The sequence below is a fragment of the Pleurodeles waltl genome, chromosome 3_2, assembly GCF_031143425.1.
Source record: "Pleurodeles waltl isolate 20211129_DDA chromosome 3_2, aPleWal1.hap1.20221129, whole genome shotgun sequence".
Classification (NCBI taxonomy): Eukaryota; Metazoa; Chordata; class Amphibia; order Caudata; family Salamandridae; genus Pleurodeles; species Pleurodeles waltl.
In genome coordinates this window covers 157,379,739-157,404,531 of record NC_090441.1, presented here as the reverse complement: position 1 = coordinate 157,404,531, position 24,793 = coordinate 157,379,739, and the positions used below count along the sequence as shown (strand labels likewise).

The 24,793-nt window shown below is 43.7% G+C and overlaps 1 protein-coding gene across 2 annotated transcripts in view; it reads right to left on the bottom strand.

The window, feature by feature from the left end:
• LOC138286617 (peroxisomal trans-2-enoyl-CoA reductase-like) overlaps window positions 1-24,793 on the bottom strand; it is a 315,538-nt gene that overhangs the window by 47,923 nt on the left and 242,822 nt on the right. For both annotated transcript variants that reach the window (XM_069227047.1, XM_069227048.1), the window contains exon 6: window positions 4,542-4,652. In XM_069227047.1, coding sequence (XP_069083148.1) covers window positions 4,542-4,652 — 111 coding nt within the window. The remainder of the gene's footprint in view (window positions 1-4,541; window positions 4,653-24,793) is intronic.

Here is a 24,793-nt window from a genome sequence, read left to right as displayed (position 1 = left end):
TGTCGCAAATTGCAACTACGCCAGCATGATCTGAGAGCCTTGGCTGAAAATCATGCAATGGAGCATGCCCTGGCAGTACAGTGACATTTGTATGATGCAGGCAAAAATGCCAGCGCATTGCTGGCCTGGTTGGGACAAAGGGACAGAGAATGCTCCTGGGTGCTTCAGGTGGACACCAAAGAGGGACAGCCACAAAAAAACGGCGTGGCCATAGCGGAGGCCTGTGCATTGTACTATGCCTCCACAATGAAAATGTCCCCTGCGGACAGTGCCAACTTCCTGAGAGATATCCCCCTGCAGGAAGTCATGGAGAATGATAGACAAACACTGGAGGCCGATGCGACAGAGGAGGTGTTGGCACAGGCCCTGTGGAGCCTTCAGTCGGGGAAAGCCCAGGCCCCAATGGACTACCAGTGGAGATGTATAAGGCAATGGCAAACATAATTGCCAGACCATTGTTGGCAATGCCCCAGAAGGCCTGTGAAAAGGGCTGTTTGCCAGTAGACCAAAGAATCACGACCATAGTAGTTCTTCATAAGGAGGGCAAGCCTCCGACAGCCTGCAGCTCTTGTAGGTCTATATCCTTGTTGAATATGGAGGCCAAGTTCTTGGCTAAGGCCCTGGCGACCATACTCTGAGGGATCATTGCCTCACTTATTCACTTGGATCAGTCAGGCTTCTTACCCAATAGGAGCACAAGGCTTAACCTCTGGTGTTTATACATTCACATGACAGCTGATCCAATGGAGGAACAGACAGTTCTGATGGCCTTGGATGCCAAGATGGCATTTGATTCCCTTGAGTGGAACAATATGTTTGCTACCCCAGAGAGACTGGGATTCGGACCACGATTCTGTGAATGGGTCGAGCTGCTCTACGGCTCTCCCATGGCAAGGGTGAAAGTTAATGGAGTGGTCTCTCAGTAGATCTAACTGAAGAGAGGCACCCGCCAGTGCTGCTCTTTGTACCCAATGCTCCTTGCCCTGACACTGGAACCATTGGCGGCATTGATTCGTCAAGATCCTTTGGTCCAGGGGATTCGGGCTCATAGAGGATGGGAAGAGTGAATCTCATTATACGCTGATGACATACTTCTCCATTGGGAGGCTCATGCAGATCTTTTGCATTTTTGGGGACCACTCTGGCTACACTAGAAATTGGTATAAACCAGTGGTCTTTTCCCTCATGGGTGCGAGGCCTCGCCTGCCTCGAGATTGCGAGGCACCAGTCGTCATAAGTGGCTTTTGCTACTTAGGACTATACATGGCATGCGACCCCCAGGAATTCCTGTGCAGGAAAGTATCCCCCCGATTGGAGAGGCTTAGGGAAGATGTTGCCTATTGGAGCAGCCTTCTACTGACCCTCATGGGTAGAGCAGCCCTTCATAAAATTATGAGTTTACCGCAATTTTTTAAAACATTTTGGAAATCACGCCCTACAGGATCCCCCATGAGGTCTTCAGCAAGATAGATAGGGAGGTTTGTTCTCTTCTATGGAACGGGGGCACTGATAGACTAGCCCTGGCCAGTTTGCAGAAAGGCGTATACGAGGGGGGTACGACTATTCCTGACATCACAAAATATTGGGCATTGCATCCCCTCTTAGTCAATGAATGGGCAATCGCAGACCAACAGGCTCCAGCCTAGAGAGTTGATAGGAACAAAATGGGAAGGGGTGGCCCAGAGGCCTTATTAAATGATGCGAGATGAGAAAAATGCCTACCACATCACACTCAGGCGGTGGCCAGGGCCTGGAAGGAAGCAGACAGCTATTTGAGCTGGAGAGGGAAACGTACCAGATTCTCCCCACTCTAGCACAAAGACCTCCTGGCGGAGGGGCGAGGACTGAAAGTGTTCCACAAATGAGAATAGGGATTGAGCGCCTGGGAGATGTATGGAGAGGACAGGCCCTAATTAGCTTTGAAGGTCTCCACACGGAATATGACATAGCTGAGACAAAATACTATAGATACCTGCAACTGGGACATGCCCTCTGGAGACATATCCAGGAGGGAAAGCAGTTGCCTGAGACCCACCTCATAAGATAGGTAAAGTGGCGAATCCAATGTGCCTGAGAGGCTGTAATGAAGAGGGCTCATTCATACACATGCTCTGGGGATGTCCCCGGATAAAAGATTTTTGGTCCAAAATTGCCCAGGTGATGTCTCAAGTCTTGGCGTTGGAGATACCCCTAGACTCCAAGTGGTCAGTACAAATCCATTTAATTTGTATAAAGGTCATACAAGCGCCACTTGTGTTCTTGCTGACAAATTATTTGCTGTGAAGAAAAGGACTATCAAAGGCTTTACCTGTAGCATCTGTAATTCATTATATTTTTAGTGTGAACCCCCTTTTGTTAAATAAAAAGAATTAAAAAAGAATGCGCCATATCTGTTGTTGATGCCATTGGTTATTGTGAAGGATCTGTCTCTGAGACTGAGTGGTTGGATGTAAGTGAAAAAGACCCTGTTTTGAGCCAGATTGTGTGGTTATTGGCTGGCCACCAATTGTGAATTTGGATACAGCTTTAAGGACCTATTTCCAGGTTGTGGATGAGTTGATTATTGAAGGAGAAACGCTCATGAGGCATGATGTGTTCGTACCACCATTTGTTTTGAGAAATAAGTTAGTCAAATTGGCTCATAAAGGGCAACTGCCACTAAAAGGCTGCTGAGAAAACATTACTGGTGGCAGGGTAGGGTTTCAGAAAATGATATGCATATTGATAAACGCAATGAGTGTATTAGATAGGACAAACACTTGAAAGTTTCTAAAGAAGACATGTTTTTCGTTGGAATTCCTGATGGAACTTCGTTGAAATTAAGTATTGATTTTGCAGGTCCATTTAATTCACTGGAGGAAAATATGCTTTATTTATTGGTTCTTGCCTGAGGTGTGATGCCCCCCAGAGAGACCTATTACGCACATTTTGGCATTGTCCAGTCCTGATCCCTGTCTGGAACAGGGTGTTGGGGCAGAACGAGAGGGTGCTGGGTTGGGACATACCCCAGGATCCCCGACTCATCCTGTTGCATATCACTGATGAAATGGGGTCCAGACACTAGCAGAAGGTGCTTCTATGGCTGGCTTTAATCGTTGCTAAAAGGGATATCTCCAGGGCTTGTAAGAAACTGGGACCTCCCATGGAGGCATGGGCCAGGAGCATGGATCATTGCATGGGATTGGAACATCCTTTATTCTTGTTAAGGCGGTTGCCCCCAGAAAGCCTTTAAGGTCTGGAGGAGTGGGGGAGACATAGAGGGATAGAATTGGATCCTGTGCAGATAGGCTCTGGGTCACTGATGGAGGTATGGGTTTATGTGCGATGGATGCTCACAACGCACAAACAGGGGGATTGGGCTTTTCCGAGTTGTAACACCGTTTACTGGACTGATGCTGTGTGTGCTGTGATGATTCCACTGCCCTTTTATTGTACTGCAATATGGTTTGATATTCTGTACTCGTTTAATGCTCGTAATGTCATTTCTCGCCTGAGTTGTAAAAACAATAAAATGTTTTTTTTTTTAAAGAGTGCAGAAAGGAGAAATTATGTACTCCTCACCAACACAAGTATTGAAAGTGTTGGGCAGTGCCATACTGTTGAAGAACAAAAGGTGGTGGAACAAAAGTGTGGTCATTCTACTCAAACTAGGGCAAGAATGGTATTTGATAACAAGGATACAGTTTTAATGAGAATACTTTTCATGATTTTGGAAGTAGTACCAAGATGTTACACGATGCACAAGTAAACCGTGGCAACGAAAAGGAATTTGCTGAAAAATATGTTTGCAAATATGTTTGATGATAGTAATATTCATGATCCTATTCAATCTGAGGTGAACATCAATACAGATGGACAAACACATAGTACTGTTGACAATTCACACAATGTAAATGATAACAGGGATGTTGGAGGAAAAAGGGAAATGGTTGTTCCTGCCAGATTTGATGATTATGTTTTGTATTGAAGTAATTTATTTATTTTATTCTGTATTTTACCTTTAAGAATTTGATTATTATTTTCTGTATTGAACTTTCCATTTATTTATTTATTTAAAAAAAGGATGTGTTGCATTGATGGGTATTTCTGGATGTTTCTGGAATGTTCTTACTGTAAGTGGGTTTTGGATTGAATCATTTGGTGCCATAACTGGATGTAGAATGTTGTTTGGGTATTGGTGGGAGGTTGTGGAATGCTGGGAGAGATTCTCGTTGTGCGACTGCTGGGTGAGGTGTTTGCTGCATTCATCTTGTGGGCATGTTTATTTCTTTAAGTACATTTCTTAAAATGTTCTGGCTGCGTCCTGTTTCACTTTAAAAAATAATCACTACAGAGAGTTTCCAAATAATCTTACTGAGGGAAACGCTATTATGGTTGATAAACACGGATGTTTTTCTAGCATCCACTCATCCATATTTTCAAACTTTCACTTAATTCAAGCATTGCCAATTAACTGAGTACAATCCTTTTTCATAGTAGTTTAGGAAGTCAATCAATGGAACAAGAGACATCTGTGCATCAGTTTTTCAGAAGCGAAATACCTCTTCAGGAACTCCCAGTCTTTTGGCCGGAATCCTGGGGACAAAACTTTTAAAAATCTGGTCCTTCACTTCTGGGTAGTTTGCAGCTGCACTTTTCGAAAATATGGTTCCCTGTACACAACAAAAAACATCTGTAAAACAGTGTATAAAATGTTTGCAAACATAACTTAAAGAGTGCAGGCATATCTACAACTAGCTCTTCAGTTGTTTACTACGTGGAGTACGTGTGACAAGCCACTGGAAACACCAGGGTGTGAGGACTAAGCACACAGCAGTGGTTTCTAATGTAGGTGTCCCTTCTAAGATGCAGCGGAGGCCTGGCGTACAGCTGGGCAGGTAAGCCTGTTTCCCACTGAAAGAAAAGTTTGAGTGTTTTGTAATCCAAAGGGCGAAGTTGGAGACTTTCTGGGCTGAATCCGAGACCTAACTTTACATTTTAAAATGATAACCAAAGCACCAAATTAGCAAATCCTACAGGTTGTGTGCTAGTGAAAGGAAATGGAAAATAAGATACCTACTTGTAACAACATTTTACCAGCACTGGCACCATTCATACCTCCAGTGTCAAGGAGGACCCTGAAATAGTCCAAAAAGTTAAAAGTCTTCTATTCTCGTGGAGTCACTGAGAACAGGTTTTCAACCACTGCAATTATGTCACAAAGGCTACATAAGGCTCCTCTCCTGTCCTAGATAAAAGGACATTAAGTTTAAATATCCAAGTTATGACATAGCAGGCACTTTACCAACAGTACCCACTAGTATCACTATATCTATAGTGGCCACATTTCTGCTAGCCAGAACCTCTCTGCATAGAATCTTATCTATATACCTTTGAAGATTTTGGCATTTTTATAATGTTTAGCCTACCATCTATCAAACTTTGCCCATCCATTTCACAAGGCAGAGTTCTTCAGAGAACTACTTATTGTTCAACGATGTAGGAGAATTAGTTTTTGATGTTAAGGAAAGGCCTACCTAGTCAATGACTTCAGTTGTGGACTTTGGGATGAAAGCTAAGATATTTTGTTTGGTGTTTGAGAGAGGTAGGGCAGTTCCTAAAGAAGCACACCATTCTGGATGCAGTAGAGGTTATATTAGGCAGGTAAAAGGGCCAAAATCATAGTTCAACCCTATAGTAAACATCATAATGTTGGTCCTCCAACTATTGCAATATTATCACCTTTCTATTACTACACAACACTGTTGCTCCATGGTTTTCGACGGTTAGAAAAGATGGAGAGGGAGTTAAATCCTCATCATCTTCAGCTGATACTATTCCTGTTGTAATCTTGGTTTGAACTTCTTTCAACAATCTCACATAAATCTATTTGTCCTATAACATGCAGTTGTTGCCCTTTAGCTAAAAGTGTAGTTTTCCTACATATTGTAGAGTGTTGCAAACCTGCTGGAGTGCTTCCATGTTATCCATCATGAGGTTGTTATGTTTAGAATGAGAGAGTCAGTTGACCGCTCGCTACTCCATGGACAACTGCACTGGCGAGCTTTTGGGGCAAACTTATATCTACTTCCTCAACCTGTGTTCATGACTCTCTTCCGTTAACAGTGGGATGGAACCTAACAAAGCTGTGACGATGTGCTTCCCTGCCGTGAACCGGCATGCCATACCCCAAGCTTAAACCCACTAGGTCACACTTGTCATTTTGGCAAGCATCCGCATCAGTCCTAACAGGGCTAATTTCCAGTCTGGCAGATTATTTTTTAAAGCACCCTCAATGTCGCTGATTATAAAACTGTGCTGTGTTTTGTTTGGAGTTTATGCAAAGACCCAGCACTGTACTGCGTTTCCTTATTATATATAGATGTTTTGTGTGCGCATACCTAAGGCTTGGGCTCCACTGCTGGCATGTATAGTACTGATGGAGCTATTGTTGGTTCAGAATTACACAGAACAATATAAAACAAGCATTTGTAATGCAACAGTTCTCACATATTTCGAATAAGTTAATTGTCATCTTTTGACAACAGCGCCCACGAGTAAAAAAAAAAAAAAACGTGAGTGGGACCTGAGAAGAGACGACATAGCGAATTAAAATAAAGTTACCTTTAAAAAATAAAACTTTGCAATTTTGTTTGTCCTGCTGGCACGTTTTTGCCAGTCACAAGTCTTCTGTTTGACTAGAAGTGAGAACTAAATAGTACATCGATCACGTCGGGAGCAGCCGACGGACACTCATTAAGTTGAAATCAATTAGTGCTTGATCCGTGCTCCACACAAAGGAACGGAAATGATGCCAAACATGCCTTGATGAATTTCGAGGCTTTAATGAAGAGTGCCACGCAAACCAACACATGGTGAGTGACAGGCGGGCTCCAAGACTGAAAACAACAGTGTCTCGCAAACAAGACGCATGCGCAAGCACATGCAATCGCAGACTAGACCTTAAAAATAGCCTGTAATTTCTTGCATTAGTGTGCGGTGCAGAATTCTGGGCTTTTTCTCACTTCACTGTCAATCGTGTTTACTGTCGTGCACATTTCAGCCATGCGTCTTCCTTATGTTTCCTAGCAACTCCTCCTAACAACGTGTAAACACAGGAAATTGAAATTCAGACGCGCACTGCATCACTTGACTGCACTTAAACTACTAGGTGCTGACAACGTTCTCTGCAATTACCAGCGCAAGATTACACAGCATTTTATGTTACTGTGTCGGGACATCTTGTTTTACATGGATAAATCCACAAATTGAATACATATGTAATAAACATATCAACTATTTGATATTGAACATTAAACACTAAACTAAGAACACTAAGGCTCTCATTACAACCCTGGCGGCCGGTGTTAAAGCGGTGGTAATACAGCCAACAGGCCGGCGGTAAAAAAATGGGATTTTGATCATGGCAGTTACCGCCATCCAAAATTGCCACTTTAACACACCGACCGCCAGGGTGGTAACGGTCGCTGGGCTGGAGACTTCGGTCTCCAGCCGGGCGGCCGTCACAATCCCACCCTCGGTATTACAACACGGCCTACCGCCATGGTTTTCGTGACAATCTTACCGCCACGAAAACCATGGTGGTAGGCATTATCAGTGCCAGGGAATTCCTTCCCTGGCACTGATAGGGGTCTCCCCTGCCCCCCTCCCCCTCCACAGAGTCCTCTCCTACCCACCCCCTCCCTCTCCTGCCCCCGCACATATACACACCCCCAGGCGCACCCACATACACACACACATACCCACCACCACCCACGCATGCACACATACATACCCACACACTGCAACACACACCAACATACCTTGTCACACACATGCATTCACAACACACAACACTCACAATCACTCATTCACGCACGCATCCAACGCGACTCACACCCGCATGCACGCATACCAAAACATACACCCTCCCCCCACATACATACAACACTCCCCACCCCCCTCTCCGGTCAGAGAACCCGACTTACCTGCTTGCAGGGGGTCCTCGGGCTGGAGACGGTCCGCGGCGCTGCTGTCAGCAGCAGCACCTGCCAGCAAAACACCGCCAGGCCATATCATTGGTCATGATACGGTCGGCGGTGTTTTGCTGGCGTGGCGGTGCTGCTGTCAGCAGCGCCACCTTACCGCCGTCCGCCGCCATGACCTTCAGCGGTGTTCCGCCAGCATTCTGGCGGAATACCGTCGGCGGTCATGATACGTGTAGATGGCTGGTAGCCACGGGGCAGAATGTTGGCGGCCGTGGTGGTAGGCGGTCAATACCGCCAATGTTGTAATGAGGGCCTAAATATTTTTATCCAAACATGATAGAAAGCACCCCAACTTACAGAAAGCATTGTGGCAATTTAAACCTGCTTAGTACATTATTCAATTGATAAGCATGACAAGGGTGATTACATTTTTTATTTGAATTTATTATTTTACTCTGATTGTAGCAACATCACAACGGTGACTATATTTATTATTTTAATTCGATTTTTTTCAATGTGATTGTAGCACAACCACATAGTTAATCATCATGTTTAATCATCTGTCTTATTACCTAGTTTTTTGCATTTTCTGGGGGAACCTGAAACCCCATGGGAGGAGTGGGTTGATAAATTTTAAATATATATCCTTGCCTTAGGTAGTGACAGACATGTTTTTTTTTTTTTTTTAAATCTGTTTATTAAACACAACACACGAGCGGCAGTACATATAGCTTGAGTTAGTAAGAGAATAAACATTTTTCCCTTTTCATGTGTCCTTGCACGTACTTGTAATTCCCATACAGTACGGTTACATTTTTAATGTACTGGCATGTAACTTAACTTGATACATTTTAAAACAATAACAATAGGCATATCTATGGTTTTATTTAAGTATATCTAATGGTATTCTAAGTGATTACAATAATATTCAACTGTATAGGCGTGAAATATGTTAGTGCTTGTTTACATGCTATATAGTTTGCAATGGGGCGAAGGCTGGGGTAGCAGGGCTTCGGGATCTTTTGTCAGTTTGTATATTCGTGTCTGGATGAAGTTGCGCTTGTTATCCAACTATATATTTCCGGGTTGATATGGCGAGGCTGGCTGGGACGCTACTACGGATATGATTTATTACTTATCGTGGTTGCTAAGTGTTTACGTGTAGGTCGTTCTGTACGTGTCGCGTGTTTCAAGGGGGGTAATCATCATCTCTAGCCTCTATTTGTATTACAAAGTGATCCCACTGTGTGGCTCCCTCCTGTATCTGGCCTCTGAGTTGCAGCTGTCTTAGAGTGTGTGCCTCCGCTAGTGTGGAGCTGTGTAAGGCTGAAAGCCAGGTGCGGAAGGGGGGGGCGTTAGGGGCCTTCCAGTGTGTAGCGATCAAACGCTTGTATATTATAAACGCAAGATCTATAAACTTGTGAGTGTGTTTTTCATTCTTGTCCCGGCGACGTATGCCCAATAAGCAGGATTCTGGTGTGGGAATAAGCGTGTTTCCTATTATGTCTGCAACCGTCTCGGTGATGCGGCACCAGCCAGTATGTATTGTGTGGCATTCCCAAACCATATGGTAGAAATTAGCAGCAGGGGTAGCGCATCTAGGGCATTCTGGCTTAGAGTTTGGGTGTATTTTGTTGATGCGGGACGGAGATAGATATGCTTGATGGATATAATTGAATTGAGTATATCTTAGTCTAACATTACGGGATACAGATTTAATCATGGTGAGGGCAGCTTTCCAGGATTTCTGATCAACTGGTGTGGGGAGGACCTCATCCCAGCGGCTCTTAACTTGGGTCAAAGCAGTGCAGGTATCTGTTAGGAGCATTTTATATAATTTAGTAATGCAGCCCTTAATGTTTCCTATAGTGAGTAATGAGGTGAGTAGGGGGGATTCATCAGGTTCGTTTGGGTTGCTCCCCCAAAAGTTTTGTAGAAGTTTGTTAATAGCATTAAATGTTAAGAAGGCCCCAGGTTGCATGTTACCAGCAGTCACGAGCTCTGCGAAAGTGCTTGCTTTAGAGTTCAAGTACAAGTCTCCCATGTTCAGTGCCTTGGTTATCCGTATATCATGGTGATGGGAAAGAGCTCGGACACCTGGTACCTGAGCCAAAGGTATTGCAGGTGAATAAGGGGGAGTTAAGGTTTTGCCCTGGACATATCTCCGCCAGCAGTATTTAGCCGTTACTACTAGGGGATTTCTGTTAGATGGGTAAGGAGGTTTGGACATAAGTGATGACAGTATCGTTTGTGGTGCCACACAAGACATTATCGCTGTACACTCTGGGGTGGGTGGGTCGCTAAGCCACGTGGCTACCCATTGGAGTTGGGCTGCTGCGTAGTATAATTCAAAGTTCGGCATGCCAAGTCCGCCTTCCTCCTGTGGATATTGTGTAATGGCTAGAGCTACTCTTCGTCTGTCTCTGCCCCACAGCAAATCAGTCAGCAGAGAGTGTAGTTTATGGAAGAATGAACGTGGCAGGGATAATGGGAGCGCTGTAAAATAGTATAAAAATCTGGGTAATATTAACATTTTTGCTATGGCCGTGCGGCCCATGGGTGATAGTGGGAGGGAACTCCAAAATGCCATGGATCCCCGAGTTGAGCGTAGCAGCCTATCGAGATTGCCCTCGCGTAGGTCTGTCATAGAGTGGTAAACCTGAATCCCCAGATATTTAAAAGTCTGATATGCCCATGTCAGTTGATGTAGTGGTAATACCGATTGCTGTTCCGTAGGTATACGAGTGAGCGGGAAAATACATGATTTCGCCCAATTAACACATAAACCAGATGATAAAGCGAAGTTATCCAGGATTTGTATAACTTCTGCGAGGGAGGAGGTATAGTTACGCAAATATATTAGAGCATCATCTGCGTATAGGGAAATAATATGGTACGTGTTGGATTCTAGGATGCCCCATCTGCTTGCCCAGCTACGAAGTTTAATTGCCAATGGCTCCATAGCTATAGCAAATAATAAAGGGGATAAAGGGCAACCTTGTCTGGTGCCTCTGCCGATGGGGAACGCGTCTGATATCATTTGGCCCGTTTTGACGCGAGCTATTGGTTTAGTGTATAGAGTGGCAATCCAGTTAATGAAACCGCTTTGAAAGCCGAACGCCTTCAGAGTGCGGAAGAGATATTCCCATCCGAGCGTATCAAATGCCTTCTCTATGTCCAATGCCACAGCCACTGCCTCAGTTTCTGTGGTACTGTGTAATATACGTATTAGGCGTCTTATATTTAAAAAAGTGTTCCTCCCTGGTACAAATCCAGATTGATCATGATGAATTAAGTCTGATAAATAAGGGAGTAGCCTATTTGCTAGAATTTTCCCCAGGAGTTTACAGTCAGTGTTTAATAGGGAGAGTGGTCTATAGGATTTGACATCAAGTGGATCACGTCCTGGTTTTGGTAGCACCACTATCAATGCTTCGCGCATGGAGTCTGGCAGATGCTTTCTATTACGTGCCTCGTTAAATACCTCGGTCAGGGGCTGCAGGAGATGAGCAGATAGTGAACTGTAATATTCCGTTGGTAGTCCGTCTGAGCCAGGAGTTTTGCCGCGCGCCATTTGAGAAAGAGCTAAGCGTAGTTCTTCGATAGTGATGGGACCGTCCAGTATGGCTGCGCTGTCAGTGATATTCGTATTTTGGGGAATCAATGAGAGGAGTTCAGAAAGAAGTTGTTCATTTGGAGGGTGAGTGGGCTGATATAGGGAACGATAATACATATGAAAGGACTCATTGATTCCGGCTTGTGTGTTAATCACTTCCCCTGAGTGTGTTCTTATCGCGCCTATGGGTGAGGACTGTAATGGTTGACGGACCAACCATGCCAATAGCTTGCCCGATCTATCGCCTTCTGCGTGTTGACGGGTTTTAAAATGTCTATAGTCATGTCTGCTGAGCCTGTCATCCGCTTCTTTGTAGTCAGATTTCAGCGAATTTAGTGTTTCAAGCGAGGACCCGCTAGTGGTGGTCTCGGTCTCTGCCCTGCGCATTTTTAATTCTATCTCTAGTAATTCCTTATTAAGCATTCTTTTGACCCCCAGCGAGGCTGCAAGGCAGTGGCCGCGTATAACCACTTTATGAGCGTCCCATTCCGTGGCGCGCGCTGTTGTTGTGTTTTTATTTAAAGCAAAGTAATCCGATAAGCACTTAGCTAGTTCAGCATGATAAGGGGGATCTATGAGGGCATCTGGTTGTAGACGCCATGTGGGAATGCACGTGTGTGTGCGGCCCGTTCTCAGGGTAGCTTGAAGCGGATTATGATCAGATATGGTGCGAGCCAGATAGCCTGATGTGGTTATTTTTGGGATTATATCTTTTGACACAAACATCATGTCTATTCTAGTGTGCAATTTATGCACAGGGGAGTAGAAAGAATATTCACGGTGTGTGGGGTGGGCAGTTCTCCAAATGTCTCTTAGCCTATTGTTGGAGGCCCACTCTGCAAGTTCGAGTGAAGCACGTTTAGCTAGGGTATTATCTAACGGAGGGATAGAGCGATCTCTGTGAATGTCTAATACGCAATTAAAGTCACCGCCCCAAATAGTATCCATCTCCGGATCATTAAGTTTACTACTGTTAAGTGTCTGTAGGAATTCCCATTGATTTGAATTGGGGGTATATATTGATGCTAATGCCATGGGTTCCCCGTCTAGGGCACCTTCCAAAAGGACATATCGGCCATCTGGGTCACATTGTATGCGGGACGTAACATAAGGGACCCCGGGGGCTATCCAGATCGCCGCTCCCCTAGCATATGTTGAAAAAATGGTACCATATAATTGCCCCTTCCATTTTACTTTTGTGTTCTCCAAAGAGGACTTAGCCAGGTGTGTCTCCTGTAACATGGCAAAATGTATTTGATGTCTCCTGAGGTATGCGTGGATCTGTTGTCGTTTACGCGGGGATGCCATGCCCCTTATATTCCATGTGAGTATTTTATATTGCGGGTTATACTGTTGTCTTTGGGTTGCCATGGAACTTTTGTACTTGTATGTCTAGATTTTGTGGGTTTGGTGGGCCCGCTCCTTTTACAACTATAGTGTATTTCACGCCCATTATGCTTGGCCAATTTATACTGCAGCTGCCTAGTATGTACTTATCATTAGCAATCAAACAGCTTTTACTACGAATACTATAATCTAAATTATGCCTCATAGATATGATTCTGCTAATTAAAACAATAACATTAACTATATCTAACAGTAACTGTGGTTGTGGCAAGGGCGTTAACGATACAATACTTGCCAACCAGATAGAACGTTCCATATGGTGCGGGGGTGTTTCAAGTAAATAAGTTCAAATCAATGCTGGTTCCGACCCGTTATGTGCTTGTTGAAGCTGCTACTTTCTGGGACCAGCCATGAGTCTTTTGCTGCGGTCGGGGGCAGCAGTGCGGCGGAGATGAGGTCAGCGTAGTAGACGATTAGTGACTACTTCTGTAGGATGTCTTGTGCCGTTGTGTCCGAGATTGGTATATATTAGCAGATGTCGTCTGCTGTTCGTGGAGTGAGATTGGGGGCACAGGCGGAGTCTGTAGAGTCAGAGAGTATCCCAAGCTCGGATTCTAATCCCGAGTGCGACGATACAGACCCCGGGGATGCATTGGCGAAAAGGGATGTGGTTTGCAATAATAGAGAGCGTTCCACGCGAGACTGTTCAGGAGTAGGTTTAGTGTTTGTTTGCCTGCTGGGTTTGCGTTTGCCACTAGGAGGGTGATTTTTATCTTTGGAATTTCTTGTATTGGGAGGGTCAGCGAGTCCCTTGGCATGTAGCCAAGTCCATGCATCTTCTGGTGAGGTGAAAAAGAAAGTGCGGGTGTCGTCCTGTATTCGAAGTTTGGCCGGGAACAACAGAGCGTATTTGATATTGTGGTCTCTTAGTCGCTCTTTGACCCGAAAAAATTAGTTACGCTTTTTCTGTACCTCTGCTGTAAAGTCTGGATAGGCCGATATGATTGCCCCTTCGAAGCGCATTGGGCCTGCTTTTCGGAACAGCTGCAGTACGAGGTCCCTGTCACGGTAGTTGAGGAGTCTTGTTATTAGTGGGCGAGGCTGAGTGCCAGGTGGTGGGGGTTTTCCGGGAACCCTGTGGGCGCGTTCTATTGAAAAGAATTTCGGGACATTGTCCTTCAGTACTGTTTCTATTAGCCATTGCTCAATGAACAGTTCTGCACATGGGTCCTCAACGCGCTCAGGAAAGCCCACGAAGCGGATATTATTACGTCTTGACCTTCCTTCTGCTTCTTCAGCTTTGCGCCTCAGTATCCCTAGTTCAGCTGTTACAGCCCCCATTTGCGACTGGAGTTTGGTTATCGCTGGTGAGAGGTGTGACGTGTCTGCTTCCAAGCCTGCGACCTTTTCAGCTAGCGTATGTTGGTCTGCACGCAATATGTTAACGTCTTCGATTACCGAACCTATTTTTGCTTCCAGAGTATTTTTGGTGTCCAGTATGGCTTGTAAAATCTTTTCAAATTGCATTGTGTGCGTTTGGAGTGTTATTTCCATCTTTTGTAGTGCTTGTTGTGTGGTCGAGGCCTCCGCAGGTGGGGGTGGGGCATCAGAATCCATATTCCCAGAAGGTACGCGTGGAGTCTTTGGTTTGCCCATTGATTATTTACGTGACGGTATTGCTGTTAACTATTGTTTTTGAAGTGGCTTCGATTGATTAGGACTGCTGAGGCTTGTTCCTGAAAAATAGAAATCTTGCTGCGTATCAGGCAAAGAAGTTATACCGCTTACGGGTTCTAGGGCACCGTGACCGTCAGGATTTCGTGTTGTTTGCAAAGAAGCAGGGCCCCTAACTTGGGGCCAGCAGCACTGTTTGGAGTAGTGAAGATAAGATAGCAATACTTTGTTTGTGTGGTGTATCCTCTTTGTAGTGGAGAGCCTCCGGGCTTTTATGTCTGGTGAGAGCCCTGGTGGAAACGCTGCAGCTCGATTAGCGCCGCCGGTGCAGTGCCGCAGGAGGATATACTGTAGTGCCCTGTTATACGTATTATTTTCTGAAGGGGTCCGTTTTATTGCTGTGTTGCTGCTTGGAAGCTGGGATTGGTAGGGCTCAATTTACTTGAACTTTGGTGGTCCCAACTCTTCTTGTTTCTTTTTTTTTTTTTTGTTTTTGTTTTCTTTAAATTGTTATTTATTTGCTTTCCCAATTGTCTCTCCTCCTTAGTACTTGGTTATTTGTTAGCCCAGGCTTAATGCGCAAGGAAACGCCTGTTCAATGCCATCCGATTTTTTTTTGAGGGTGTAGAGCCAAGATTCAAGGGCAGCCGGTGGGATCCCCTCCCCTCTCGCGGGGAACGCAGCTCCAGCCCGCACGGCACCCCCGAGTCTCAATGGTGGCCGCACGTCCCAGCGGTACCTGTCATGTGGAGCCAGCCGGCTTCACACGGGAGTGTGGCCGTATCGGGCCGAGCGCTTCGGGTCGAACGCGGCCCCCAGGCGCGTGGTCCCGGAGCAGGGGATCAAGCGCCTCCTCACCTTCGTCGGCGCCCGCCTTCCTGCCCCGGGAGACGGGTCAAGTCCCAGCGCGTCGGGAACCCGTCCGTGTCCCGCGACGCAGCTGCCTCGGCACTAAAGGTGCCGCGTCGCATCGGCCCCGACAGGAAAGGTCCAGGCTCCACGGGCCTCGGCGGCCGCACCCAGGACCGCAGCCGACCCCGCGGCACCCGGAACGCCGCGGTCGGATCCAGTCAGAGCAGCGCCGGCATCACAGGTAGAGCATACGGCGTCTCGCACGAACAGTAGTGCGGGCGCCTGTTAGAGGATATTTGACACGGGCCGGGATCAGAGCTACGATCTATGCGACCAGCCCGGTCGCCATTTTGGTCACGCCCCCGTGACAGACATGTTGATGACAGGAAACAGGCTACATTATTTAACTTGTTAGGTAAGGAAGGGTTGATAAGGATTTATCACACTCTTCCTGATTTACAACTTCAGGAAGGGTGATAATAAGACACTGTATGCCAAAATACTAAAACAATTGGAATTATATTTTGGGAAAAACATTAATGTAATTTTAGAGTGCTACAAATCCTTCTAAGAGTTTAAGCTGCTGAGGGTAAAACTATTGATGCTTTTGTCACGAGTCTCAGGGCCTTAGTGAATTGTGCATTTTCTGGCAACCATGAAGAGTACATCCCCAACCAGATGATGATGCACAATTCTAACAAGTCCAGTTAAAAAACAAATAGTGGTTGCCCGCACCCTGTGCTATTGGAGATCTTTGATATAGCGAGAGGAGAAGAATTCACATCAAAATGTAAAAATAATGAATGAGAGTATGCAATCTCACATTAAATATATGGCACATCGGAAAGAATTTGACGATAAACATGAACAAGTTGGCAGTGTTAATACTAAGTCATTTATAGGAAAAAGAAGCAGCATCAGCTAAAAATTGATGTACAAGATGTGGTAGTACAAATCATTGGCCAATGATAATTCTTGCACAGCAAGAAGTGTAACATGTATGAAGTGCAAAAAACTAGGCCATTTAGCATGGATGTGTAAGAGAGTTAGGAGAACTTATAAGTCTGTTTGTGCATTAAGTGAAGCATCTGAAAGTGAAATTGAGTTTGAGTGTGGTGACTCATATGTACTTAGTTTGATTTGCAAAGGTATCCAAGACAAATTTTTAAACATACAACTGTTAGCTATTACTGATAAAGACAAAGGAAGACAAGAGAAGAGAAAGAATCCTAGGCATAAGATAGACATTTCTGAGGAAGGATTCCAGTTAGTGGATTCTGGCACCAAGTATATCATCATATCATTGGAAATTTGTAGAAGATTTTGGACATTAGAAGCTAAGTGTTTGCTTAGGTCATATATAAAATTGAAGGGGTATGGACACATGCATGTAATATTGCATGATTTTTTTATTGCCAAAATTGCATACAAAGATAGATTTGTGATTTAATTAATCAGGCTGCCATGACCATGCAACTCCATCCCAGGGAAGTAGAACAAATTGTCTTGGCAAATCCAGTAGTGGAATCGAAAGGTTTTGTTGAATGTTTCATAGATGATTTTTACTGATAAACTGGGAAAATATCAGTGTCTCAAGCATAAAATTATGTTAAGATGGGGTGTCCAACCCAAGGTTGATATGGTAAGAGGTTTACCTTTTATTGTGAAGGATGGTGTTAAGACATATTTGAAGAACATTACGGACAGTGAACAAATAGAGGAGTTTGAGTCATTGGAATAGTTGACTCACATAGTGATGGTGCATAAGCCAGATAATTTGATGACGATGTGTGTAGATCTTCATGATTTAAATAAATAATGGAGTATGCCACTTTCAAAATGATATTTTTTGCCAGGGAAGATAAAGAACATGATGTCAGATTAGTAAATGTATTGGAAATTGTATATACTAATAGTGTAGTATACATGGTCTCGTGCTCAGCGCAGCCAGCCCCAGTGGTGCTGAGTACTCAAGTTCAAGTTTATTGTCTCATTAATTAAAATAATTACAATAGTAAAAACACAACTACGCATATATAACCATACAAGATTACGCATGATCCAATTATTATCAAGAAAGACTGTTAAGGTGCTTAGAATAAATAGCCTAACCTGTAGCTTCTATGCCAGGAAATGGAATTATGTGGACAAGGCTACATGCAGCACAAGGTATACAGTGCTGTTCTCTCAAACGTAATTGCCACACAAGGTGGAACAGATGGAGATTATTCACCAACTACTCAGTAGTGATCAAGATATTTAACGTTATGACCCCATCACTATCTTCTGAATACAATTTGCATATCCTGTTAAAGTGCATAGGTTCTATTAATAATCCGTTGGCCAAAGACTTCTTAGGAAATATTTCACATAATCCTCGAAATGAGCCATTATGTATTATCTGATTCCTTAAAAGCAACCCTCTTATAGGACAATTCCAATTAATTGAAACCCTTCCACTAATAAAAATTCAAGCATATGTGATTTTTCTTGGAACTAAATAAAAAGAAAAACTTGGTGGTGATTATCGAACGTTGACCTCTAAACCTTAACCATATGATAGGCAGTGTGAACAGTGCTCGACCCTTAGGATGTAGCTGCTGCTGGGACTTCTGGGCATAACGTTTTGACTGCCAACTTGAGTTGAAGGTCAGGGAGAACCAGGAAGTTCGGACAGTGCTGTTGCCAGGAATTTAAGGAATTTGCAGTTTAGCTGCAGGTCCCCTGGATTGAAACATGTGAGTAGGGCTTCTCTACATGTCTGAATGGCTCTGTTGTTGAAGCTTCTCTTCAAGATTTTCTGCCTGAGGCTCCGTAGCTGTCGGCAAATGCAAACAACATGAATAAGATCTTCCTTCTGTCTGTTGCAATGCCTGCACAGGGTTAAATTTAGGCACTTCCATGATGGTGCATTCACCAACATCAGTAAACTACCCAGATGTAGTGCCATTAATCTGCGTTTCATTTGCACAGAGAACACAATCGAAAGGGACGTAGCTGGGGCCAATGAGGTGTAATGCTTTATGACCAGCCACGCGTGCGAACGTGCACTGAACTTGACTTTATCTTCAATAAACATTATTAGTTTTGAAGCTCTAATGGTTCCCTTTTTAGAAGAATCATATGTCACACCGGCCTCCTAAAGTTCTTTCAGACTCAGGAGATTGATGGAAGTATACAAATATGTATTATATGCTGATTGCCGGTCATTTTGAAGGGCTGTCCAGAGGGCAGTATTTATGGTGTCTTGGGCATGGCTGATCTTGTACAGGTCTTAACAAAAGCAGCTCTTCTGGCCGGGTCTTGCCTCATTAGACCAAACTCTAGGTGCCGTTGGGCTGGGGATGTGTGTCGAGGTAGACTGAAAACTCATCTGAAAGTATTAATCTGGATTTTGGCTATAATCGCAGCATCCAGGCCTAGCATGTCCAGACTGGCATAGGTGAGAGTAGGCAGTAATTTTGAGGCAATGACTGCTAGGAGAGAGTGGTATGAAGGCCCGTCTAGTTTCATTGCCATATTGGTAAAACCATATGTTAGCTAAGCTAAGGCCTTCTTTCTGATGTATTGCTTCTGCTGCATGAAAGACCCTTGAATATCAAAATGCGTGCCCAAATATTTGTCGTGCGATACTGATTCCAGCTTGTAGTCATTCAAATACAATTTCAGAATGCACCTTGGTCGAGTACCAAGTATCATTGTTTTTGTCTGTTTCACATTGATCTCCAGGTGATTGTATAACTGGTGAGTGCATTCAGCAGTTTTTGTAGACCCACCTTAGTCTGGCTGAATAGCACAATGTTGTCGGCGTATGATAAGTGTGTAAGGTGGATAGGGCCCAGGTGGGGAGGGTGGGAGTTTTCTGCATCTAGGATCGGAGTGAGGACCGCCATAAAAAGGTTGAATAATTGTGGGTTAACACACAGCCCTGTTTTAGACCTTGATATGTTGGGATTTTTTGGGACAATCTTGTGCCACCACAATTTTTATCTGAATCCATGTGTCTGTGTACAACACGGTTATCGCTTAGCACTCGACGGATTAGAAGTGAAATCCAAAATTTGTGAACTAAAAGTAAACAGTGTTACGATACCTCAGTCACACCATTGATGGTGATGGTATATGACCTAGGGAGAAGTTGGTTGAGCTATTGCCAATACTTTGGTACAAAGACGACCTGCAGTTATTTTTAGGTGTCATTCAATTTTTCTCCAAGTTTTTCAAGATCTTTGTGGACAAAACCAAAGCGATAAGAGAGATCTTAAAAACAAGAAATCTGAATGGAGCGAAGTATGCCAATTACATTTTTGTGTCATAAAACAAGAATGTATGATGGCCCCCTTATTTAAATAATTTTAAGTTGACATGTTAAACCATAATTACATCCAATGCCAGTGCCTAAGGTTTAGCTGCAGTTTTGTCTCATTTGCAGGATGGTGAAGAAGTAGTGATTGCCTGTGTTTCATTTACATTGTCTGACACTGAACTGCGTTATTCACTTATTGAAAGAGAAACGTTGGCGGTGTTCTGGGCAGTAAGACACTTTAGGACATATGTATACTATTGATAATAAAAACAGACCACAAACCTTTGATTCACTCAGAGAAGGTTCTGGTATGGTTTCCCCAACAAATGCCTGGGTGATAGCAAATAATGAAGAACTTACCTTTAACATTCAATATGCATATGAAGATAAGAACGTGTTTGCTGATCCTCTGTCAAGGATGGGAATTAAAGGAAACGTGTGCAAGTATACTGGAGATGATTTAGAACAGTAGGGCTGGGTAGCAGCAATGGAAGGCATAGATAGGGAACCCATAGAATTAGTGACTCTAAGTAAATGGGTCAAAGAAGGATGGTCAGTAGAAGGTGATTGTAGTGTCTGCCGCGCGTGTGCAACTAAACTACACGCGCGGCGGAGCCGCTTGCACGAGCCGTCTTCTCGGCGTCCTCGATCCCTCGCGCCCCCACACACGCGTCCAGAACACTGAGAAAACGGCTCGTGCCAGCGGCTCCGCCGCACGTGTAGTTTAGTTGCACACGCGCGGCAGACACTACATTTAGTTTTCCCTTTTTTTTTTAAACGAAACCAAACAAGACCAACCCTCCCATGAAAACAACCAATAAACCAATACCCCAAAACATTGGAAAACAAACAAAAAAAATACATCAGGTAATAATACATATTTCACTAGACACTTCTAAATGTAAGTAATGATACATCTTACGCTTTACATTTCCAAACATCACATTTTGCATTTCTTGATAGAAATTAAAACTTGAGCAAACCTGGAAAACCTCGCTTAACGGTACCTCATCGGTAATTTGTGGACTCTACAACTTTTCCTAACAGGCAACAGTTCGGAGCAAGCGTCCCCTTCCTTAGGATTTAATGGTTCAACCACACCAGGTTTATGTACAATCACGGACTCCTTCACCCTTCCATTCAGCTCCAACGGGTCACTAAGCGACAAAGGAACATCTCTTGGTAAAACTTTTACCACTTTTCCCACATTCCACCAATTACGCCCACCAACCCGAACAGCATTACCACACACTTTGTCAACTCTCACAGGTTCAGAAAACTTTGAGTCACCTTTCTTGACAAAACTAGGTAGTTTGATCCGCACCCAATCTCCAACCACAAACCGTAACTCTTTTACACTCCTTTTCTTGTCATAGTAAGTTTTTTGTTTCTCTTGAGCTTTCCTCAAACCCAAACGAACCTTGACGTCAATGTGTTCTTTACACATAGAATGTTTGAAAAATTTGGACAACCAAGCTGGTCTAAATAACGTGGCAGGCTTCCTCCCTCTCAGCGCTTCAAACGGAGACACCCCCGTGCTAGTATGAGGCGTTGTTCTGTAGAACCAGAGCATACTCTTTACAGCTGCATCAACCACACACCCATTGGCTAAAGCCCACTGGACACATTCAACAACCACTCTATTAAAGCGTTCAACCAAACCATTCGTTTGTGGTTGGTAAAGAGAACTTTTCAAATGTTTGTCAGCACAATCACTCAGAAAACGTTCAACTTAATTTGAAACAAATTGGACCCAATTATCAGACACAAGTTCCTTGGGAAACCCTTCTTCCAAAAATATATCTTTCAGAAAGGACACAACCGATGTAGAATCAGCATGACTTACAAACTTCACATGCAGCCACTTAGAAAAGTAGTCAACTGCAACATAAGCGTAACGCAATTTAGATGGAAGTGAGTTGAACGGCCCTAACAAATCAATACCAATCTTTTCCCAGGGACCTGACGGACATTCAATATGCTTAAGCGGAGGCGTTGATGTTTTGAGGGTCTTATCACTATTGGAACAGACGTGACAATCTTTGACTAATGTTTCAATGTTTCTGTCCATTTGCGGCCACCAATAGTATTCTCTCACTCTTTTCTTTGTAAGAGTAGAACCCAAATGACCTTCATGTGCTTTTTCCAGAATCATAGATCTTATAGTTTCCCGGAGGTACAATTTTATAATTTCTCAGTAAGATGCCATCTTCAATTGACAGCTCATCAGATACCTTAAAAAATGGTTGAAAACTAAAATCCAAATTTTTCTCATGTGGCCACCCTTCTTCGACATACTTCACGACTTTAGTGAGTACAGAATCATTTGTCGATGCTTCCTTCCAGCACTTTTCGGAAAATGACCCAGTACGTTCCAATTCGATGGCTGCAATGAAACAATTTTCGTCCTGAATATCCTCTTTCCCACCAGCATCTTCAGTGATGGGATACCTAGGGAGGTAATCTGCTCTCACAATCCTTCCTCCAGAAATGTGCACAACGGAAAAATCAAATTGTAACAACCTGGCTACAAATCTTGCGATTCTTGGTATGCTACTCCTGACGTTAGTACCATTCAAAATAGAAACTAAAGGTTTATGGTCTGTCTGGAGTAAAAAATGTCTTCCCCACAGATAAGGTTTTAACTTCTCTATACCCCACCAACATGCTAATAATTCTTTTTCCATTACAGAATAGTGTAATTCATTTGGTCTGAGCACTCTTGACGCAAATCCAATAGTATGCTCCAGTTTTCCACTGATCTGCGTCAAAACAGCTCCAACCACGAACTTGCTGGCATCCACAGTCAAACAACACTCCAAATTATGATCATATGATTGTAACACACCAACAGCACACAATCTTTGTTTGATATCATCAAATGCTTCAGCACATTCAGCATTCCACACAAACTCTGTTTTTGTTTTGAGCAGATTCGAAATAGGTCTGGTTATAGTGGCAAAATTCTCAATAAACCTAGAATAGAACTCACAAAGTCCCAAAAAAGATTTTACACCAATTTTGTCCTGAGGTGCAGGTGCTTTCACAATTGCTTCTACCAGACCTGGTCTGGGATAAACACCTTCTGGAGTCAAGACATGCCCCAAATATTCGACAGACGTTTGGAGAAACTGACATTTATCTCTTTTCAACACAATTCCAACACTATTGAACCTTCTCAGTACTTGAATCAAAATCTCATCATGTTCACGTCGATCAGCCGCATGGATCAGCACATCATCCTGAAACACACACACCTTCATTATATCCTGGAGCAGCGTAGACATTATCCTCTGAAACACTGAAGCCGCCGATGCCAGACCGAACGGCATGCGACAATATTGGTACGTCCCCCACGGGGAAACAAAGGCGGTGAAGTGACGAATCCTCCTACCTTCGTACGACACTGGTGACCTGTCTGGTGGAAACAATTTTCGTGTTCCCCAATTTTGTTCAAATACCTCCTGAGTTATCATAGTGATTATGGCGCCAGAATCAGCTAACAACTTTAAATGTTTGTCACCAACCTGTATTAAAATGTAAGGATCAATGCAGTGATCAGGATTTCCACTTTTTATGTCATGGTCACCCACAGCCAAAATCATTTCTTGCGTTTCATTCATCAACTCACACATTTTGTCATCACCATCACCAGCGACAACATTGACCTTAGTATTGTCACTTTTGCTACTTTGACACACTTTAGCAAAATGTCCTATTTTGCCACATAATCTGCACTGAACATTTTTTGCTGGACAGATCTTCCCTCCTTTTAGATGTGATGGATAACCACACCTAAAGCATATGTTAGTTTGTTTGAAAAAACTATTGTGTTTGGCCACCTCTCCTTTGGTGGAAGACGGAATGTTCATCTTGCGTCTCTCGTCAGATCTCTGGACTGCATTAATTTGTTCAACTTGTGCCCGTTCTAATTCCTTGGCTGATTTGATCGCCGTTTCAATGCTTTTCGCAATTCTGATCAAATTCGATAAAGACGGATCCCCCAAGGACAGTAACTTTTGTTTGATAGACTCATCCGAACTGTGACAAATGAATTGGTCACGGATTAACTGATCAGTAAATGTTTCGAACCGACAATCTGAAGCAAGTTTCCTCAATGCAGATATATAGGTATTGACGTCTTCTCCATTTTTCTGTTCCCTTTTGAAAAACTTATGTCTCGCTATGACTAAACTGGGTGGTGTATCAAATCTGGTAACAAGTTTCTTAAGAGCTTCTTCAAATTCATCCAGATCTTCGCCTTCTTCTAGCTGAAGATCAGGTAAGTGTTTAAACACAGATCTTCCCTCGAACCCTAAGGAATGCAGCAACAAGCATTTTTTTCTTACAGGTCTGAATCTTGATGCACCAATAGCCCCTAAATACGTTTCAAAAGCATCATACCACTGTTTCCATGGTATAACCGGATCTCCAGGTGTCTCCAAAAATGGCGGTGGAGGGTTAATAGATTGCATGACAGCTGGATGGACGTTAAGACAGTGTAAAACAATATAGTAAAGTCTTTACTAACTTACTAGCTCCGCCGTAAGTTGTGACTTGAAAAAACAAATAGAGTTCTAGGTTAAAAGTATCGTTTAAAGATGGCTGCCACATTTCCTTAAGGATCTAGGCTTCCTGTAGATACACCCCTTTGACTAGAGAGCTATGGGAGACACAGCAGGAAGTTCCTGTTAAGTTTCCTGCATTAACCTTTGATCACAAGGATTAAAGTCTAGAAGAACACCAAGCACACGCGAGTTACTGATATTCTGGGGTGATTCAGTCCACAGCTCGTCGCCACATAAAGTATGCTGAATAGGAGAAACCAGCTGCCAACACACGTTGTAAGTGAACAAAGCATCGTTTATTTTCTTACTTCAGCCACCGCATAAATTCAATATGTTCAAATTATCACCCCAGCGCCGCGCCGCAGATGTCTTCCCTTCTGCTCCACCAACTGCCGTCTTCTCGGCGTCCTCGATCTCTCGCGCCCCCACACGCGCGTCCGGAACACCGAGAAAACGGCTCGTG